General features: G+C 39.6%; 1 protein-coding gene across 4 annotated transcripts in view; it reads left to right on the top strand.

The window, feature by feature from the left end:
* The window catches only part of BTG4 (BTG anti-proliferation factor 4), a 117,154-nt gene that overhangs the window by 80,031 nt on the left and 15,475 nt on the right, over positions 1-21,648 (top strand). For all 4 annotated transcript variants that reach the window (XM_074216644.1, XM_074216643.1, XM_074216642.1 and 1 more), the window contains exon 5: positions 17,203-17,474. In XM_074216644.1, coding sequence (XP_074072745.1) covers positions 17,203-17,474 — 272 coding nt within the window. The remainder of the gene's footprint in view (positions 1-17,202; positions 17,475-21,648) is intronic.

The raw sequence follows: 21,648 nt of genomic DNA, 5'->3' as shown, positions 1-21,648 counted from the left end.
TCAACTTCCATCCACAGTTTCTAGTTCTGCCCCCTGAGGCAGAACAATTCTAATCTCTCTTCCACATTGTAACCATTCAAGTTCTTGATGGTTATCCTATCCCCTTCAGATTTTCTTATTTTATACTAAATATTTCTAGTTCAAGGAATAATTAAATGCCCACTATACCCTAGGTACCAGAGACACAAAGACAAAAATTAAACAAGTAGCTTTCCTCTATCAGGGAAACATTATATACTCTCATTTTGCATGATCTTGAGACCCTTCATTATCTTGGTTGCCCTATTTTAGATACTCCTAACATATGGTAGACTGGAACTGAATACAGTACTCCAAATATTATCTGATTAGGGTAGAGATCAGTGAAATCATTACTTCTCAAGTCTTTGACAATATGCTTCACTTAATGTAGTCTAAGATTTTATTAGCTTTTTTGACTGCCATGGCACACCAATGCCTCAAACTGAGCTTGCAGTTCACTAAGAGTCCTGGCTGTTTTTCAGACAAATCATTTTCTTTCCCTTATCCCATTTTTTAAAATAATAAAGTTGATTTTTTCAATCAAAATATAAGATTATTTATTTAATTTTATACCATCTGACTTGACATACTATTCTAGCATGGGGTTATCATTCTTGGGTCCTGCCCTCATCTAGTGTGTTAGTCATCTATGTCAGCTTTGTTTTAGTCATCTATGTCAGTTTTGGGGTCTGAATATTCAAAAGTCAGTTGTACCCTTGTACTTCATCTAACTCTCATCTCTCTATATTTTGCACAGAAAGATGAGAGATTTTGTCAAATGATTTTCTAAAATTGAGGTGAAGTATATCTTTTATCTAATTAGCTGCTGCTATTTCTCTTTTATGAAACATCTCTCAAATTCATTCCATCTTCTTTATTCTAACTGTTGCTAACAGTCTCATTACTACCCCTAATATATTCTAAATATTCAAGTCTTACTTTCATTCTTTTCTCCCTCAAACCCATCCCTAAACCAGTGCAAGAATGATTTTCTTTATGAATAGACTTTGTCTTAATAATAACTTGTATTTTTATGCACTTTAAGTTTTGAAAGCATTTTTTTTACCCAGCAATTCACTGAGGAAAGTGCTACAAATGTTATCTCCTCCATTTTACAAGGAATAATTTTACCAGTGTCTCTAGAATGATGTCAGTTGCATTTGCCTGCCCTATGACCATAGGATGGTGAGCTTTCAGAGTGAAATATAGGGATTTTTTGGAAGAGAAAGAGAGGGAGAAATAAAAATGTTAATGAGAACAGCACCAGCTTGTTATTCACCTGTGCTAAGATTTTAATACCTAGGCTTAGCATTCTTTTGAATATGAGCCAGATTCAGGTGTTTATAGTGAATGTAGAGATGATGAATAAGGAACAGACAGTCATCTGTAAGTGGGGGAACAGGAACTAAGGAAAAAAGGAACCAGGAGAAGATTGGCATAGAGGACCCACAGCAATGTCTTAGTTTTTATGATGAGGTAAAGTAACTCTGAGGGAGTATAGAAGCTCTGCATTCTTTGGTGAAGGTGTTTTGGGGCTCCTACACCCTTTACTATACTATATACTATTTGAATTAAATGCTTATTCTAAATATTCTTTTTTTTAAGAGAGAGAGAGAGATAAAAAAAATTGTACTTCAGTCTGTGTTCCAATTTCAATGGCTCTTTCTCTGGGGTGAGTTGCTTTCTTTATCATAAGTCTGCTAGAGAAGTTGCTTCAATATTTTTCCCACAGTTGCTATTACTTGCTGTACCTCCACTCTATTTCTCCCCACTCTCATTTATTCTATTCTCTTTCCTTTCATCTTGGCCCTGTCCAAAAAGTGTGTTGAATCTGAGTACCCACCTCCTCGACCTGTCCCTTCTCATTTTTCTCTAGGGTAAGATAGATTTCCTCACCTTATTAAGTGTGTATGTTATTTTATTTATGAGCCATCTCTGATGAGAATGAAGTTTCACTTGTTCCCCCTTGCCTTCCCCCTTTCCACTCCATTGAAAAAGCTTTTTCTTGACTCTTATATGAAATTTCTTAGCTTCTTCATCTCCTTTTCCTTCCTCTCAGTACTTTCCTTTACCATCCATTGACTCCATCCCTTTACCACATCATACCATTATATTCCTCTCCTTCCTATGTCTTGTCTATATATGCCCCTTCTAACAGCTCTTATAAATGAGAAAGTTCATTTGAGTTATCAATATCTTCTTCCCGTGCAGGAATACAAACAGTTCAATATCATTAATTCCTCATAGTCCTTCTCTTCTACTCCCTCTATGGTTCACCAAAGTCCTGTACTTGGAGATCAAACTTTCTGTTCAGCTCTTGTTGTTTCAATAGGAAAGTGTGAAAGTCCCCTGTTTCATTGAAAGTCCATCTTTTCCCCTGAAAGAAGATGTTCGTTTTTGCTGGGTAGTTGATTCTTGGTTGTAAACCTTTTGGAATATCCTATTCTAGTCCCTACAAACCCTTAATGTAGATGCTGCCAAATCCTGTATAATCCTGACTATGGAGCCTTGGTAGTTGAATTATTTGGTTCTGGCAGCTTTTAGAATTTTCTCTTTGATTTGGGAGTTTTGGAATTTGGCTGTAATATTCCTGGAAGTTTTTCCTTTTGGGATCTCTTTCAGCACGTGACCAGTGAATTCTCTTGATTTCTATTTTACCCTCTGCTTCTAGGATCTCAGGGCAATTTTGCAGTATTGAAAAATGAAGCCTAGGCTCTTCTCCTGATTGTGGCTTTCAAATAGCCCAATAATTTTTAAATTATTTCTTCTGGATCTATTTTTGAGGTGGGTTGTTTTTCTAGTGAGATATGTCATATTTTCTTCTAATTTTTGACTTTTTTTTGGAAGAGTTTTATTTCTTCCTGACTTCTTGCAAAGTCATCAGCTTCCTTTAGTTCATTCTGCATTTGAAGGAGTTATTTTCTTCAGAGAGCTTTTAAATCTCCTTTTCCAGCTGGCCAATTCTGCTTTTTAAGGCATTCTTCTCATTTGCCTTTTGTTTTGCTTTTTCCATTAGGCCTAAACTGGTTTTTAACATATTTTCTTCAGGATTTTTTTGTATATCTTTCACCAAGCTTTTGATTTGGTTTTCATGATTTTTCTACATTACTCTCATTTTTCCTTCCAAGTTTTCCTCCATCTCCCTTAATTGCTTTTCAAAGTCTTTTTTGAGCTCATCCATAGTCTGAGCCCATTTTTTATTTCTCTTGTAATTCTCTATGGTCAGATTCTTCTTTTTCTGTTGTTTACTCATTTCCTCAACCCAAGACAGCACTTCCAAGGCTTTGAGTTTTTTTTTTTGGGGGGGGGACATCCCACTGGGACCTTTATTCCTCCAAGGTCTTATGCTCTCTTGCCTGTACTTTGATATATAGATGCCCCCCCCCAACTACTTCTCTCTGCCCTGGGGTTATAAGAAGGGATCCTGCTATCTTAGTATGGAAGCCCAAACTGCAATCTGGATCTGAGTATAGGCAAACAGAAGAGTCCTACCTCAAGGAAGATCAGAGGAATCTCTGCAGACTTCCCTTACCATCTCTAGGAGCGCAGGCTGCTTTCTCCAGATTCTCACTGCAGATTCTGTGGCCAGTGCTCCTCGCTCCACACTCATTCTGGTGTAGCCAAATTCTTTCACCACCCCTTCAAGCTGTTGCCAGTGATCTCTGGGCTGGCCTGGGCTGGGCTGAGCTTCACTAAGGCCTTGGCTTTTTTCCAACCCCTGGTCCTGGTGAAACACACCTTTCCCATGGAATTTCTAAATTATCTTGAACTGGGAAAATGTATCACTCAGTCTTTCTGTGGCTTTTGGCTAGAGTCATCATTTATTTGTTTTTTGGAGTTGGGCGGGGGAGTTCCCAGGAAATGCTGCATTCATGCTGCCATCTTGGCTCCGTCCCCCTCTAAATATGTTTGAAAGCATGAATAATTAGGAAACAGTATAGATAAGAATGAAGACACTACTCTAAATCTGACACTATACTAAACACTTTACAAGTACTTTATTATCTGATCCTCAGGACAGAGGTTAAATGACTTGCCCAGGGTTACCTAGTTAGTAAGTGCCTAAAGATGGATTTGCACTCAGATCTTCCAGACTCTAGGTCTAGCATTCTATCCACTGTACTACCTAGTTGTCTCAGGTTAAGAGGAAGGAACATCTAACCTTTATCTGACTGACTATTCCATTTAAAAATATAGACAAATGACAGAAACATGATAACACTTGTAAAAATCAGCACTGAGGGCAAGGATTAACCAAATCTTTGAGTCAGACTCTGATTAATGGTTAGTTCAGAGAACACCTCTGTTGTTGAGGGATTTATGTGATCAGAGGAAATGGATTTTTGATGAACATTATGTTAAACTGGTCTTTAATAATGAACAGTTAGATTTGTCACTTCATCACGTATAGGTAACACACTAATGAGTAAGATAAGGCTCTGAGACTTTTTTATAGTCACACAGGTGTTCAAAGAAGGTCTAAGCCCCATATTTCTACAAACATGGATCATCAGACATTCTGATAGGCATTTCTATTTCGGATATAAAGAAAGTGTTGGACATTGTGCCAGGCATTTCTCCTTAGGATACAAAGAAAAGTGAGAATAGTTTCCACCTTCATGGAGATTATAGTTTAGCCAACAGACACAGCATGAAAAATAAGCATATGCAAATATATGCAAAAAGATAGAAAATAAATCTGAGGAGAAACTACTAGCAGCCTATGGGATTAGGGAAGACTTCATTTAGAAGGTAGTATTTGGGGGTGGCTAGGTGGCACAGTGATAGAGCACTGGCCCTGGAGTCAGGAGTACAGTTCAAATCCAGCCTCAGACAATAATTACCTAGCTTGTGTGGCCTTGGGCAAGCCACTTAACCCTATTTGCCCTGCAAAAACCTAAAAAAAAAAAAAAAAAAGGTAGTATTTGAAACAAGCCTTGGAATAAACTACAATTTTTAGCCACAGGGGCAGTCCTGTAAAGTTATAGAGGTGGGAGCTGGCAAGCTATATATTTATGAGGATCCACAAAAAGATCAGATCAGCTGAATTTCAGTGTGTGAGGGAAGGCAATGCAGATGGAAAGGTAGGCTCTTGGTGAAGGGCTTTAAATGCCAATTAGAGAAGATTAGATGTTATCTTAAGAGGGAGTAGGGAGCTATTGGAATTTAGAGTAGGGGAATTAGAGTAGGAAAATCAGCTTGGCAGTTGTTTGAAAGATGATTTAGGAAATGACAACTCTTAAAGTGAGGAAAAAATTAGGCGAATACTATAATAGTACAGGTAAGAGGGCATAAAAACTGGATTAAGGTGGTGGCGGCAGTGTATATGGAGAGAAGGGGGAGAATACAAGAGTTGTAGAAAAGTAGATATGAGACTAAGTGGATACTGAGTGGATATATGAGGAGACTAAAAATGACACTGTATTTGCAAACCTGAGAGGCTGGAAGAAAGGTGACATTTTTGACAGAAGCAAGGAAATTCAGAAATGGTGTGGGTTTGGAATTCAGTTTTAGACATAGTTGAGTTTGAAATGTCTATAGGGGATTCAGTTTGAAATGTTCAGTAGGCAGTTGGTGATGCAAGACTGTTTAGGAGAAAGATAAGAATTGGAGATACAGTTGTGAGAATCATTAATATAAAGATAATAACTAATGATGATTTTTGTCTTGTTCTTGAAGAAGACCCAGACGTCAGGGAGGTGATGCCATGACAAGCACATGAATTGGATTTGAGTGAGGGGGTACTGTGCTAAGTCACCAGCATCACCTTCTCCTCTAGATCCATCTGGGTCCAGTGAGCAGATATGAATCAGGATGACTGGAGATGGCCACGGATGAGAGGCAATCTGGGTTAAGTGACTTGCCCAAGGTCACACAGCTAGTAAGTGTCAAATGTCTGAAGTTGAATTTGAACTCAGATCCTCCTGACACCAGGACCAGTGCTCTATCTGCTATAGCATTGAGCTGCCCCAAAGAGAACTTTGAAGACTGAAGTGGAGAAGAATTCCCTGTGAACAGAGAGACAATTAAATCTGTGAACTGATGAGGTAACCAAGAGAGAATATATGTAGGAAAGAGATCTCAGGTAGGAGACATGAGGGATCACTCACAATTAGGGTGGATTAGGGCAAGCTCTTTATTAAGTCTCCTAGGGTTCATTCCTTAGGTTCTTTCAGATGAACATGACCTAACATAGCCACTGGATGGCACAGTAGGATCATAAAGAAGATGAGGGAGATGGGAATGAGTGCCCAATAGAATGCAAATGAGCTAGAAGTGAGGCATGAGGTCCCAGTCTTTGTGTGTGTGTGTGTGTGTGTGTGTGTGTGTATGTGTGTTTATAGTGTGCTTTCATTCATGGAAAAATAAAAGCTACTATTAGATTTTGTGGTTAATTGTTATAGGAACTCTGCTCCCCTCCTCTTCCCCCCAACCTGGATCTGGGTTCATTAATCTATCTCTGGTCCATACAATTAAGTGTGTTTTATGTTCTGAAATCTTTTAAGAAAGAGTGTCTTTTAACTATGAGGAACTTAATGATATTGAACTGTTTGTATTCCTCCATGGGAAGAAGATATCGATAACTCATATGAACTTTCTCATTTAGAAGAGCTGTTAGAAGGAGCATATATAGATAGGACATAGGAAGGAGAGGAATATAATGGTATGATAGTAAAAAGATGGAGTCAATGGGTGATAAAGTACTGAGAGGAAGGAAAAGGAGATGAAGAAGAAGCTAAGAAATTTCATATAAGAGTCAAGAAAAGGCTTTTTCAATTGAGTGGAAAGGGGGAAGGCAAGGGGGAATGAGTGAACCTTCATTCTCATCAGAAATGACTCAGAGAGGAAATAACATACACAATAGGGTGAGGAAATCTATCTTACCCTAGAGAAAAATGAGAAGAAAGGGATGGGATAAGAGGGAATGGGGGAGGGAAGGAGGGAATAGGTAATAGAAGAGAGGGAAGATGGAGGGAGTGAGTACTCAGATATAACACACTTTTGGACAGGGTCAGGATGAAAGGAGAGAGAGAGAGAGAGAATAGAATAAATGAGAGTGGGGAGAAATAGAGTGGAGGTACAGCTAGTAATAGCAACTGTGGGAAAAATATTGAAACAACTTCTCTGGTGGACTTATGATAAAGAAAGCAACTCACCCCAGAGACAGAGCCATTGAAATCTGAACACAGACTGAAGTACATTTTTTTTTCTCTCTCTATTCTTGAAATTTCTCATCTTCTTGGGGGGAGGGGTTTATGTTTACTCTTACAACACATTCTATTTACATCAATGTATGGCATGGAAACAATGTAGAGACTATCAGACAGCCTTCTGTGGTGGGGGGAGGAGGGAAGGGGGGGAATTGTAGAATTCAGAGCCTTGCAAAAAACGATGGGTACATATTACTATTGTATTTAAGTGGAAAACAAATAAAATGTTAAAAATGAGCTCCCATTCCTGTAGTTATCTCCAGTGGTGCCAAATCTCTCCTCTTTATAGTTTAAAACTCAACCTGGCTGACACTTTCTATTCAGTGAGTGGGGAGGCAGCTCTATAAGAGGCAATGATTAACATAATGTTGATGTTTATTCTTTCATTCTTACTGTGCCCTCAGCCTTGGATCCAAAACTATTTAGATTTTTCTGTGTCTTTCCCCTCCTACCATGCCTCCCTCCCTGTGACAGTCTTGGACTCAAAAACTATTCAGAGTTTTCTGTCTCCTTCCTCCCTTCCATTCTCCCTCCCATCCTTCCTCCCTCCCTCCCTCCCATCCTCCTATCTTTCCTCCCTCCTACCTTCCTTTCTTCATTCCTCCTTCCCTCCCTCCTTTCTTTCCACCCTCCCTCCCTCCCTCCCTCCCTCCCTCCCTTTCTTCCTTCCTTCCTTCCTTCCTTCCTTCCTTCCTTCCTTCCTTCCTTCCTTCCTTCCTTCCTTCCTTCCTTCCTCCCTCCCCTCCCTCCTTTTCTTCCTTCCTTCCTTCCTTCCTTCCTTCCTTCCTTCCTTCCTTCCTTCCTTCCTTCCTTCCTTCCTTTCTTCCTTCCTTCCTTCCTTCTTTCCTTCCTTCCTTCCTCCTCTCCCTCCCTCTATCCCTTTCTTTCTTCCTTGGTAATGTAAGCTTCTTGAATGTCTTTTTGTTATGTCCCCATTGCTCAACATAGTGCTGCTACATAGTAAATACTTAATAAATTCTGGTTTCTTTTGCTTTCTACTCCTGGCCGAGGCCATGGCAGGTCTTGATGGCTTACATTTATACAATGATTGGCGGTTCATAAAATGCTTTACTTAAAATAACTTTCTGAAGGAATAATTTTAAGCATTGTTGCCCTTTTTACAGATAAGGAAATTTGAGGCTCAGAGAGTTCATGATACTTAACCAAGACAACTGTTAAGTATAGTTCTTTTAACTATATCCCACACTTCTGGAGTAGATGCTTAGATTAATAAGAATGCTTTTCAATTTAGGCTGAGGTTTGAGGTGTTCATTGGTTTTCTTTGGAATACCATCTTTAAGAGAGAAAATTTTTACTCTGCCTACTACAGCAGGCTACCTGTTAACATTGACTTCTTATTGTGTGCCTGACCCCAAACACTAACTTTAGCTCCTTTTATCATCCTCTTTAGCTCAACCAAGTTTGGCAACATGAATCTTTATAGTTTTTTTCCCCACTAAAACTAATTGTGTTTAGCTGGCAAAAGAATCTCGTGGAATCTAGAAGCCTAGTATGTCTGTTGGTTCTTGGCATAGTAAAATGACTTTATTAAGCAAGCTGGGAAAGCTTCCTTCCTTCCTTCCTTCCTTCCTTCCTTCCTTCCTTCCTTCCTTCCTTCCTTCCTTCCTTCCTTCCTTCCTTCCTTCCTTCCCTCCCTCCCTTCCTCCCTCTATCCCTTCCTTTCTTCATTGGTAATATAAGCTTCTTGAAAGTCTTTCTTTTTGTTTTGTTGTGTCCCCATTGCTTAACATAGTGCTTCCACATAGTAAATACTTAATAAATTCTGTCTTCTTTTGCTTTCTACTCCTTTATACTTTACACTTTATACTTCTTTATACTCCAGACTTCTTTTTTATTGGGAAGGCACTGGGGTTAAGTGACTTGCCCAAGGTCACACAGCTAGGTAATTATTGAGTTTCTGAGGCTAGATTTGAACTCAGGTACTCCAGGGCCAGTGCTCTATCCACTCCACCATCTAGCTACAAGTTGTCAATAGGAGTCTTTATATATTTTTTTTCACTAAAACTAATTGTGTTTAGCTGGCAAAAAATCTAGTGGAATCTAGAAGCCTAGTGTGTCTGATGGTTCTTGGCATAGTAAAATAACTTTATTAAGCAAGCTGGGAAAATCCTAATGGTGTTAGACCATTAGGAAAAACTTCTAGAGATAGAAGGCAATTACTTTCTCCTACTAAACTTGGGAAAATGCAAAATATAGATTAACCCATAGACTAATAGGTGAAATACTTGATTTCCCTCTGGTGTGGCATCATTGATGGTTTCCCTAACTCTGAGGATACTCTATGTTTGCAACAAGGTCTGCTTGACCATATTTTACTCAATAAACTTCTATATATCCAGAAAAACATAAAATAGTAGAATTGAAGTCATCCTGTCCTTGAGCTGAAATTTCTTCTGTAGCCTCCCCGTAAAGTATCATCTTGCCTCTGCTAGAAGACCTTGGGTAATGGAAACATAAATTTTGAAGCAGCCTATTTCATTTTGGAGCAAGTTTTACCTTTTACCCAAGTTTTGGACCTTTGGGGTCAAGCAGAACAAATTAATCTCTTTTTTTTAAAATAACTTTAAAATACTTAAATATAATTATATTTTACATCTCTCTTTTCTCATCAAAACTGTTTCTGCAGTCATTTCCTGTGATGTTCTAATCTCTTCACTCTCCTGGATACTTATCTCTCAAAATGATTCAGCAATGTCCTTCCTCAAAAGTGGCATTAGGAAGTGATCACAATATTCCAAACCATGTTAAAAGTACAGTCGAGCTATTACCTCTCTAATTCTGAACACTTTACATCCATTAATGTAGATCCAACAAGATTTAACTCTTTTGACTGCCATGTGATGCTACTGACTCATGTTTTCGAGTTCACTAAAAATAAACACCCCTAAACCTAGGTCTTTCCATATGAAGAAGTGTAGTCAGAGTACCTCTACCCTGTGTTCATGTAGGTTGATTCTGGAACCTATGTAAGACTTTATATTTAACCCCTTTAAATTAGTAGCTTAAATATGTCAAAGATCTATTGGTAAGAGGATTTATTTAAATTGCAACCTATGATGGAAGTTCTTCAAAGAATTGTCTGAGACTTAGACTATATGACTTGCCCGTGTCACATGACTAGAAAGAATTAAAGATGGGATTTGAACCCTAGCTTTAATTTTAAATCTAGCACTGCATCTCCTATGGTGCCCTGACTTTATTAAATTTCTTCTTATGGATTTAATTCATTTTAGTCTTTTGAGTTCTTTTTGGATCTTGATTCCATTTATTTATCATTTCCACTTTGTCAATCAAACTTTGATAACTGCCATTTATAGGTTACTGATTAAGATGTTGTATAGCATGATCCTGCTGCACTCTCTTCATCTCTCACCCTTAACTCCTCAGGAACCCAAGGAATGCACTTATTGCTGCACTCTCACCCAGAGGATGAAGCATGGCAGTGGTTTGTTGGACAACTAGTTGTAGCCAAGGAAAGCATGACTAGTTTAAGGCAGATACTTCTGCTAATGCCAATCTAAACGCGTAGACCTAATTCCAGACACCTAACCTGAATCAGTAGCCTATTAGGCCTGTTTTATTTCCTTATTCCTTACTTCTTCCTTGACTCTCTTTGTACTTTGGCCTCTGGATTCACCACTTCACTGGAACTATTCACTGTTTGGCTTTTGGTCAGATCCAATGATTTTCCCAGTACTGATGCTTCTTTGTTTTCTTGTTTACTTTAATCATCTTTCTATTTTTAAATACTGTTCTTTAATATCATACTTGTGAGCTTTGTTATTATTTGATTCATCAGACAGACCTTTCCTTGGAGTACTTCACATTAAGCTGGACATTTTAGCTTTGGCTGTGTAGAGAGGGCCATGTGTGTTCTGGTGTATTACTAAAGGGCCTGCGACTTTTGCTGTGGTGGGGAGGAAGGGGCCTGTGTCTAAAGAAAATTATTGATTGAATCATGAAAAGCTGCTCACTCTATGAGCCCTAAAGAATGAAGGGAAGCAATTTCTAGCCTCTTTCCAAGGTGACCTCTTTGTTCAGACACAGTCAGCACTAATTGTTCTTCTGACTTTCTGAGGAAGTGAAGATGAATTCTCTTTCCTTGACCTTTCTTCAGCAACATTTATGATGGTTACATGCACAGAAGAGCTAGAACATGTTCATTTATGAATAAGCCTGGCTGTATGGTATTCTCCAATGACTCCATTTCTTTCCCCTGTTGAATCTTTTCTCCAGGTCCTTCTGTGATTATCTTTACTGTGTCTTCTCTTCCATTTTCTAAATAGATCATTAGTTATTGTTGATTTTCATATTTATTACAGAATCCTAGGATGTTAAAGCTAGAAAGGACCTTACCAGTCACTTGGTCCAGCCTTCATATTTTATTGGGGGAAGAAAATGAGTCAATAAAAGGTTGAAGTGATTTGCTCAAGATCACACAACTATCAGTCAATTAAAGCACAGCCAGAACTAGAACTGTGGTGTCCTGATTCCCAGTCAAGTGCTTTTCTCATCACACCATTTTTTTCTTTCCTTTTCCCCTCAATTTTGACTTCTTTTCTATCCTGGAGTTGGAGAGGGTTGAACATCTTTCTCCTATCTTTGCTTTTGACTCCCTAGGATACTGGGAATGCACATATTTCTGACCATTGCAGATTGTAGGATCAATTGGAGATAGCAGAAGATTAAGCATGGTAATGGTTTCTTGGACAGCCAGCAGTCCCCCTTTGTAGCCAAGGAAAGCACAACTAGTTTGGGGCAGATATGTTTGCTCATGCCTGTCTGAACATGCAGACCTTATTCTAGACACCTAGCCTGAAACAGCCCAACTGGGACACCCAGAGATCAAATTAAGTTTTGAAGTCTTTAGGAATATTCTTTTGACCTCTAACTCCCCTTGACAATTCCCTCCTGTCCTATTGATTCACTCTTTTTCTGCTAAATAACTCAACAGAAGAGATATGGAGATATCTCTCCTTTTTCTTCCTCTACCACAGAGACTTGTTTACCTGGAACCATTCTGTTCAGGGTTACCACTTGACCTTAGATTTTGGGTGCTAAAACCTCATATCTTGTAGCAACATCTCTTATCTGCAGTGACCTCTACCCAGGTCTCCTTATCTTCCATCTATGAGCAAAAACCTGACAAGAGCAGCTCCAGGACTGGCTGGAAGCCTAGGGCAAGTAAAGGTCATTCCAGCAGCCCAGGGAGAAAGGATCTAGGTCAGGTTATGAATTGATCCGAGAGCCCTGAGCCAGGTCACAGTCATCTTTACTTCCCTGCCATATAGTCTATGGAATCTGCACAATGGGAGTAGGGAAGGAGCTGGTATCTAATGCATTATGATGTTTTCTCTGCGAGGTTAGGCTATTCACCTTCTCAGCTCCAGGAGCACTGGATCCTAGCATTTGAAATATCTCTTTATGTCATGGAAAGATACAGAAAACTGAGAATATGACACCATACTTTGCCCTAGACTCCTTTTCTCTGGGTTAAATATTTCATTTCTGACCCCAATATTTTGGGTAACTTTCAAATTCATCATTGGAATGGGATTCTGGGCCTTTGTTTGGAGGGAGTCAATTCCTACCTTTGCTTCTGTAGTGATCTCTATGCAGATTTCTTTATCTCCTTGTTCCATGGGGCCAAGAGCCAGGGTTGACTCTGTGAGGCACGACAGAAATGATCAAATATTGACCTTCAGAAAGATCCACAGATGGTGAGGGGGACTTGATGGGGATGGAGAAAGGGAGAAAGACAGGGAATGGACTGAGAAAGGGAAGAGTGGGTTAAGCTGAGAGGGAGGGAACAAAGACTTGAGCTCTTTTTGAAGGGTAAAGTGGGATGAAGTAGGGAGCATTTGAGAGGTGAGGGTTTGCAGAAAGGGGGAGCAAAAGAATTTTTGGATACCTGGGAAGGCACATTCCTTTCACTGGTCATGCATCAAGGTGACTCAGTGTTCTTCATCTTTGGGGGTGTGTATCACTCTCTGATAAAAATAATAGCTAACAAATATTAATATCCCTAATAATAATAAATGTTATCTTATATATTTATAGCTTTACAATAACCTAGTACTTATTTACCTAAGGTCACACAGTTAGTATGTATTAAGAATTAGAATTCAAACCCAGGTCTTTTTGACTTAATATCTAGTGCTCTGTCCACTATTGCAGGATCCTTCTTTAGAAATTCTGCACAGTTTCAATTGAACGTTTCTAAGTTTCCCGGAGTTACATTGAAATATGTGGTGGGCTACCTGTTTGCTCATGACCACACTGAAGCATGTGGCCAGGTCTAGCACAGGTGACAGCCAAAGGGTCAATGGGTTGGTGTCTACCTGTTTGCTCAAGGCTGTGCTGAGAGGTCTGGTTCTGGAGGCAGCCTGTTTGCTTAGGCATCCTTAGGTTGTTGGGTTGGTGTCTACCTGTTTGTGGGGCTTGTGATGAGAGCTCTGGCCACCCGAGGCAACTTATTTGCCCTGGGCCATGCCAAAGCAGGAGGTATAGCTCTTGGAGCTGGAGTCTGCATTCCCCAGGCTAGGCTGAGGCACCTGGGAGTCCTAATAGTGGCCTTTGGCTGCTCTACCACCCTGGGGTTCAGGATCACCTTCTGGCTCACCAAGATGGGGCTTGGGACTCTTCCTGTCCTGTCCTATGTTCCCTATGTTTTTTTGGGCTAAAAGATTGTATCATCTCATTTTGTTTCTGGTCCTGCTATTGCAGTTTGTTTTGGAGTGCTATTTTATGGTTGTTTGGGAGTGAATATGGTGGAGTTATAGTGATTTACTGCTTACTAAGCCTTCTTGATTCCTGGAAGCCTCCATTGAATGAATAGAGATAATGAATGTTAGAGAAAGTATATGTTGTAAGGAGACTGGAGAAAGGGGGTTATATTAGAATGGAAATCAGTTGTCAATCTACAACTCCACTTAAGACCTTTTGTAACTCTCTAGACCAAGGACCCTTCTGCCACCACTCTTCTTTGTGCGTGATTCCCCTATTAAAATGTAATATATACTCTCTCTAGCATTCTTTCCCTCCTTTTGAACCCATTTTGTATTCTCTCTCTCTCTCTCTCTCTCTCTCTCTCTCTCTCTCTCTCTCTCTCCCTGTCCCTTCTCAGATGGCCAGTTAAGTCATGGTATTGTGACAGCCCCTGAAGCTCCAAAGGAGCAGGTTGGAGTTAAGGGATTCAATACCCAAGGTGGACTTGGGATAGATTTAACCCATATTACCTGCATATAATAGTTGATCATGGATTTAGATCTTCTGAGGTAAGCAGAAAAAACTAAATGTGCCCTAGGGAAGCTAAACCACTTGCTCAGGGTCACCCTATTCTAAATGGCAAAACCAAGATTCCAACTGTGAAAAAAGCAACAACCCACAAACACAACAACACCTCAAGAGGAAGATAGATACAACACAGCCAAATAGTGGGATTTATCTAAAAAAGACTTTGCCCTGGATTGATCTTACTTCAGAATGTAGAATGAAAGTAGAATAGAACCTTCTGAGCTCCTGTACCCAAGACACCTTTGTCATACCTAACAGTTTGGTCAGGTCTTTCTCTGCAGCATCTCTTCCACTGAACTCAAACCCTCTTTAAAGCACTCTGCCGGGAGAGTAGGAATGATCTCACCCAAACAAACTGCAGGTGCAGGCCTGGCCCAGTAAACCACAACAACCAGGGGCCTGTCCAGGGCACAATACATGGGAGCCCTGCAAAGCTTTTCAGATCGGGGATAAAGGATGATTATTTGTTTAGCATCATTAGCAGGAGCCCAAGGACTTGTCAAAAGCAAAGCAAAAACTTTTGTATTAAGGAGATTAAAATGTAAACTCAGCTGAGAAGGCTCCACAGCCTTCAGTGGCTTTGTTGTGCCTGGCATTGTATGTGATTATATGCAAATCAAAAGGAGGCCTTGGTTGGGGGCCTGGTCTCTGAGCCTCCCAACAATTTAGGGACTGGGAAAACAAAAGGTAAGGAGGAAAATGAGAAAATGCCATCTCCAAACTGCATCCCCTCAGGGAAGGGAAGCCCCCTCATTAGAACAGGCCCTAGACATTAAAGTTTCAAAAATATGTTTGTGTTATCAACAGGATACTTCCTGTTGATACCATCAGTGAGCAGACAAGTATACCAATAGTAGTGGTTAGAACTGGAGAAGAGCAGCAAGAAAGCATAGGATTTGGAACCACAGGGCTTGTGTTTGAATTCTGATCTTCCTTACTGATTATCTGGTGATTAGTCACTGAATTTTTTCTGGGACTCAAGTTCTTCATTTATAAAATGAGGGTATTGGACAAAGATGATGTCTACCATCTTTTCTCAGCTTGAAATCCTATGATCCTATATCTATATGGTCAATGCATCGTGGCTGGTGAAGTCACTAGCTGGTGGTCAGCAGTGTACTGGACTTCTTCCATGTCTGTGCCATTTCAATGTAGTATGTGTACAGTAGAGATCTTAGCATCTTGTGATTTGTCCTTGTCACAGTGTTGTCCATGCTGACATTCCTTATTTTACTAGTAAGTGCTAATTATGGGAGTTGGTTTAGAGCTGGAGGGTAAACACAACCAAGGAGCTGCTTCCTCCTAGATATTTTGGGTACATGCCCACAATGCTTGTCCTCTTCTCTACTAGTTAGTAATCAATAAACATTCAGTAATTTCCGACTCTTATGTCAGCAACTGCTGTATCAGTGACCTTGAGATGAAAGTGGTTGATAAGAGGACAAATGGGAGACACCCTTCTAGATACAGGTGGACTGTTGATCATCATATAGTATTGCCTTAGAGATTTGCCTCTTTCACAGATACATTCTTAGGACTCAGTTTGTTCTCTCTTATCCTGGCAAAGAACAGGGTATCAGCAGTTCTTTCAAAATGAAATTCATTTTTGAGTTCATTTCATTGGTTTGTTGTCCCTCCTTCCTCCACTAATGACTTTTCAAGACATTTCTGGAGCTGTCCGTTAGCAGTAACTATGACGTAGTGATCTTCACTCATTTCTATGCCCCTTAGCTTTGGAATTAATATTATCATCTCCCAGTCCCAAATCCTGGGTTTGGGGAGTGTTGGGAGTTAAGAAGGCAGATGGAATCCCCACCCCCCCCCAACCAGCCTCAATCAATGAATGAGTCTAGTTATTACTCTGGATTGATCTCATCAGAAAGGATCCAATGAATCTATTCTCGTGAATTTTCAAACTGATTTCTGTAAGAACAATAACATTAAAAAAAAACATGCACACACCAAGATTATAACATATATTAGAAATTAGATTGCAAGTAAGGGAAGAAAAAATTATAAGAAAGACAACTACATGCTCATATTCTTTCTATTTGAACTTTTTTCTCCAGATCTCAGTTGTTTCTGAATATCCCCAGTATGGGGAACATTAGTAGGGCTCCTGGGTCCAGTAGAGGTAGAATACTGAAATCCATCTTTGGGAAGAGTTCAGAACATAAATATGATAAGAATTATCTGTTTCCACTCCCTAGTCTTGATTTTTTTTTTGTTTTTATGGTCCCCTGAAGGTAATCTTCTAGGCTTTGATATATATATAGAAACCAGAAATATTATAATGTTATGTTATAGTCTTTAAGGATCTGATCCCTTTGGACTATCAGAATGATGAATTTGTCTTTGAAATTTCAAGTGTTGAATAGTCAGATGATATAATGAGGGGAAAGTGTGTTTGTGTTTGTGTGTGTGTGTGTGTGTGTGTGTGTGTGTGTGTGTGTGTCTGTGTCTGTGTCTGTGTCTGTGTAGGGGTGAGGGTGGAGAGGTGGTGGATGGAAGGACTGACAGTCAGGAAGGAGAGCCAGAGATGATAGATGAGTTGAAAGGAAACTTTGCAAAGATATTGTCTTCTAGTTGGGTTGGATAAAAGAGGCCGCCAGACGGGGCTGTTCACCTGCTTGGCTTTTGTTCTCTCCTGCAGGGTCTGCTTTACACACTGCCTGTGGGGAAGCGTGCTGTCTGCCATCTGCAGGAGAAATATAACAAACACTCACATGCGAGCCAACGGAAAACTCTCAGCAAAACAAACACTCTGCTGGGGGAGATCCCAGCCCAGCTAGTCCCACATGCATGCAAAGGGCGGGAAAGGGAGCACCTGCCCCTGGAACCACTCCTGTTACCAGTCCTGGGCTGGCCATCAGGAAGTTACCAGGGTCAGGCTTTGTCCGGGCCTCATCTCATCAGACCTGACAGGTGAGAGACTCTCATTCTGGACTCAGGTTTGAAAAACCCTAGGCTAACAGTCATTTAAAACCTCAGTTATTAATATAATTAATAACAGTAATGTGGTATGGTAGATAGAGAAATGGTCTCAGAGCCTGGGAGATCTGGGTCCAAAGCCTGCCTCCAGCATATATTGGTGGTCATACTTGACAAGTCTCCTAACTTCTTGTTGCTCCAGGCAATTTCTGAGACTCTAAATTGCAGAGGTCTAATCTGTCTTGGCAAAGGGTGTTTCCACTCTTAGGAGCTCCTTATATCTGGGAAATCACAGGTCTTGACCTTATCCTTATTATTAATAATAACTGTAATACTGATGTTAGCTGCTTGTTGGGGTGGGGCACAGGAGATAACCATAAATGTAATCCCTTTTAACTTGTGTAGTGAAGGGCACCTCATACATTACATCTATTGGGCATTGACTTTCATAGGTGTGTTCTGGGCCTGTGCAGACATAGCTTGGGAAGTCCCTTGCTTAGTTCCTGTGACAGAACAAGGAGTGTTCTGAAAGAACCTCCTCTGGACTTGTAGACTCTCTCCTTATTCAAAAGGTACATTAAGATAGAGATGGCAGGGGGTAGGGAGAGCATGTTGACTGGTGCTAAGAGAGACTTGGGGCATTCTCACTTGAATATTCAGCGACCTGATCTTAGGATCATGTCTCAAGAATCTGTTCTTTCTTCTCCCTATGGTGTTTGCCACCTCCCTTTCCCTTTAGTCCCAATCACCTTAATTGAGGATGGCTTCACACTAGTGAGTGGCAGCTAGGAACAAGTGCCCAGGAACTCACTGGTGTGAAACTGGAGGCTTGTTTGCTCTTCCCATGGCCAACCCTGGTGGGCTGGACCCAATGGTTTTGTGTTACTCAGCCAAAGAATTCCTTTCTGCACCTCTCTCCTTTTACAAATGAGAAACAAAAACTCAAGTGATCCTCCCCTGGCCTCAAGCCCATTGCCACAGACCCTTAAGTGTCATACAAGGGAAGCAGACTTCTTCACTGTTTAAGATATATTCTCCCTGTGGTAATAAGGGGCTTTATCGTTCACCTTCCCCAAACTCCCTGCCCCAAAATTCTTTGTAGCCCCCTCCTCCAAACAGAATTTTGGATCACAGTTCCTATAAACTGTGTCTCCAAGTGCCTCCAAATCCTCCCACTCTCAGCCTTTGGATCCAGAGTAGGAACTTTGATTTCCCTTGGTCCAGTTAGAAAAAGAGGTGACTTTTTTCTTTCTTTCTCTGAGGTTCCTGCCCAGTTCGTGGTTGGAAATTGGTTAACTTAGGACAGAGAACTTTTTTTCAGGAAGACCTTTTACTCTTTCTTTTGCTGAGGGGTGATGCCTGCATGATTTATCTTGTTACCAAGTATGTCTCTAGAACTCCTGAGTCTCCCGAAACTGCCCTTTTGATGTTGGTCAAAAAGAGGGCATATCTTGGAAAGCCTATATCTCCCTGGAGGAACCTCTCCAAAACAGACTGCTCCATCTGTCAACAAAGTGACCCAGGTTCAGGTGAGGTCTGTATTTTTGACTGCCTTTCATTCCTTTAGATCTTCCCATCCTACAGGCAAGTTTGAATATGCTACTAAAATGACAATTAAATAGGAATAGTCACGGAGGACTAGAGAGTAGAAAAAGAATTTTGAAAAAATGTTGGTAGTTTGGACTGGATAAAGGGATCCATTTTCTTATGTATGTAGTTCCTTTGGGAGACCCCTGGGTCTGTTTAGAAGTAGAAAGAACACTGAACTGAGACCTAAGTTCAGGTTCTGGCTTTAGGTAATAACTTACTTTGTAACCTTGAGAAAATCATGTACCTTGATTTTTAGTTTCTTCATCTTCAAAAAACATAGGCAGGGTGAAGTAGGCATACTGCAGCAGAATCCATAGGCTAACCTCAACATCTCTTAGATTAAGTCAATATAACTAGAAAGGAAAATGATTAATGTTGGAGGGGATGTAGGAAAACTGGGGCACTAATGCATTGTTGGTAGAGCTGTGAACTGATCCAACATTTCTGGAGAGCAATTTAGAATTACACCCAAAGGGCAATAAAAATGTGAATACTCTATTATCCAGCAATACCACTACTGGGTCTATACCCTGAACAGATCATGAAAAAGGGTAAAAATTTCTCATATACAACAATATTTATTTCAGCTCTGTTTATAGTGGCAAAGAATTAGAAATTGAGGGACTGCCCATCAATTGGGGAATGGCTGCAGAAATTGTGGTATATATGTGTCTTGGAACACTATTGTTCTATAAGAAATCATGAGAGAATGGGATTTCAGAAAAGTCTGGAAATATTTACATGAATTGATGCTGAAAGAGATGAGTAGAACCAGAACATTATACATACTAACAATAACATGGGGCAATGATCAACCCTGATGGACTTGTTCATTTCAGCAGCACAATGATCAAAGACAATTTTAAGGGACTTGTAGTGAAAAATGCTATCCAGAGAAGGAATTGTGAAGTTTAAATGAAGACCAAAGCTTATTATCTTCAATTTTTAAAAGTTGTCTTAAGTATTATATCATTGTATTATCCCTAATGTTTTCTTTCTTCCTTTTAGATGTGCTTCTTCTCTCACAACATATTTAATTTCCATCTATGTTTATCATGGATACAAATGTAAAGCTTATATCAGATTGCCTTATGCTGGGAGAAGGAGGAAGAGATGGGAGGGAGGGAAGGAGAAAAATTGTAAAACTCAAAACCTTGCAAAAAATTATTGGTTAAAAAATACCATTATATGTAGCTGGAAAAACAAATTATATATATATATATATATATATATATATATATATATATATACACATACACACACACACACACATATATGGTATGTATGTATGTATGTATATATGTATGTATAAATGAATTGATAGGCTACTCTGTAGGGGAGATAAGACATAGTACTGAGATTTAGCCCTACTTTGCCTTCAAGTGTCCTCCAGTTCTCTTTATTTTGAAAAAGGAAAAATACAAAACTCAAATCTCTACTGGATTCTTCTTCCTCTACTACTTACAATTTCTCTTTCACTGATAACATTCTCAAATTTTGATCTCTGTCCTTGACTCCATTTCTTCACTCCTTAACTCAACAATTTTTGCTTTCATTTCCTTCACTCTGAAATATCTTTGAGAGCATGTTTCCTAATTAGTAAACGAGCTCATTCTCCTTAGCTCCCTCTAAGGCACTCGATAATGCCAAGCCTGCCATTCAAAGCTCTCCACAGCTTGACTACTACCTACTTTTCAATCTTAAGTTCTACTACTCACCTATATAGCTAACATTTTTCTATCTCTTTAAGATTGATGATATGATGATATGACTCCTCTGCACTAGCTGGATTAATTTAGCAGACATTTATTAAGGGTGTACTTTGTACCCTGGAATATGTCAAGCATTGGGGGAGATACAGAGAGAAGTAAGACACAGCTTCTCCCCTTAGAGAGTTTATAATTGAGTATGAGGAGAGAAGACAATGTCATAGAAAAATAAATATTTGAATATTATAAGCATATCAGAGGAGTACAGAATATGAACTTGTGTTTAGAGTAGGTATCTAAACTGCAGTTTCAATGAGGAATGCTGTGTTACCAGTCAGAAATTTGGAGGAAGGATTTTATGAGGCCTTAGAAGCATAGCAGGAGCAAAGGAACAGGTAGAGAAAGCATGAGTCTGGATTGAGGGATAAAAACTAATCCATTGAGATTAGGGTTTAGGATAGTCAAAAGACATGAGAATGTCTGAGCAGTGAAGTAACATGATCAGATCTATTCACAGAAGATTAATCTGGTAGGGATGGGTCATGTGAGTGGGGGGAGCAGAATTAAAATAATAATTATTATTATAACTAGCATTTCTACATTGGAATAGAGGCAAAGAGAGCAGTGAGAAGGATATCCAGGTATCATTTAATGAGTTCAACTACTGGGTTGGCTATGAGAACAGTAAGGGGGTGAATAGATATGAAAAATAACTAGGTGGTAGAGTTGATAGGATATGATAGTTTATAAGGATGAATGAAAAGGGATCAGTAAAAAGATGATAGGTTATGAGTCTCTGCACAATTCTAGGTATTAGAAAATTCTTCTTTTTATATTTAAAAGAAACCTACTTCCCTAAAACTTCTATA

Source organism: Macrotis lagotis, chromosome 1, assembly GCF_037893015.1.
Source record: "Macrotis lagotis isolate mMagLag1 chromosome 1, bilby.v1.9.chrom.fasta, whole genome shotgun sequence".
Classification (NCBI taxonomy): Eukaryota; Metazoa; Chordata; class Mammalia; order Peramelemorphia; family Peramelidae; genus Macrotis; species Macrotis lagotis.
This window is presented reverse-complemented; position numbering and strand designations above follow the sequence as displayed.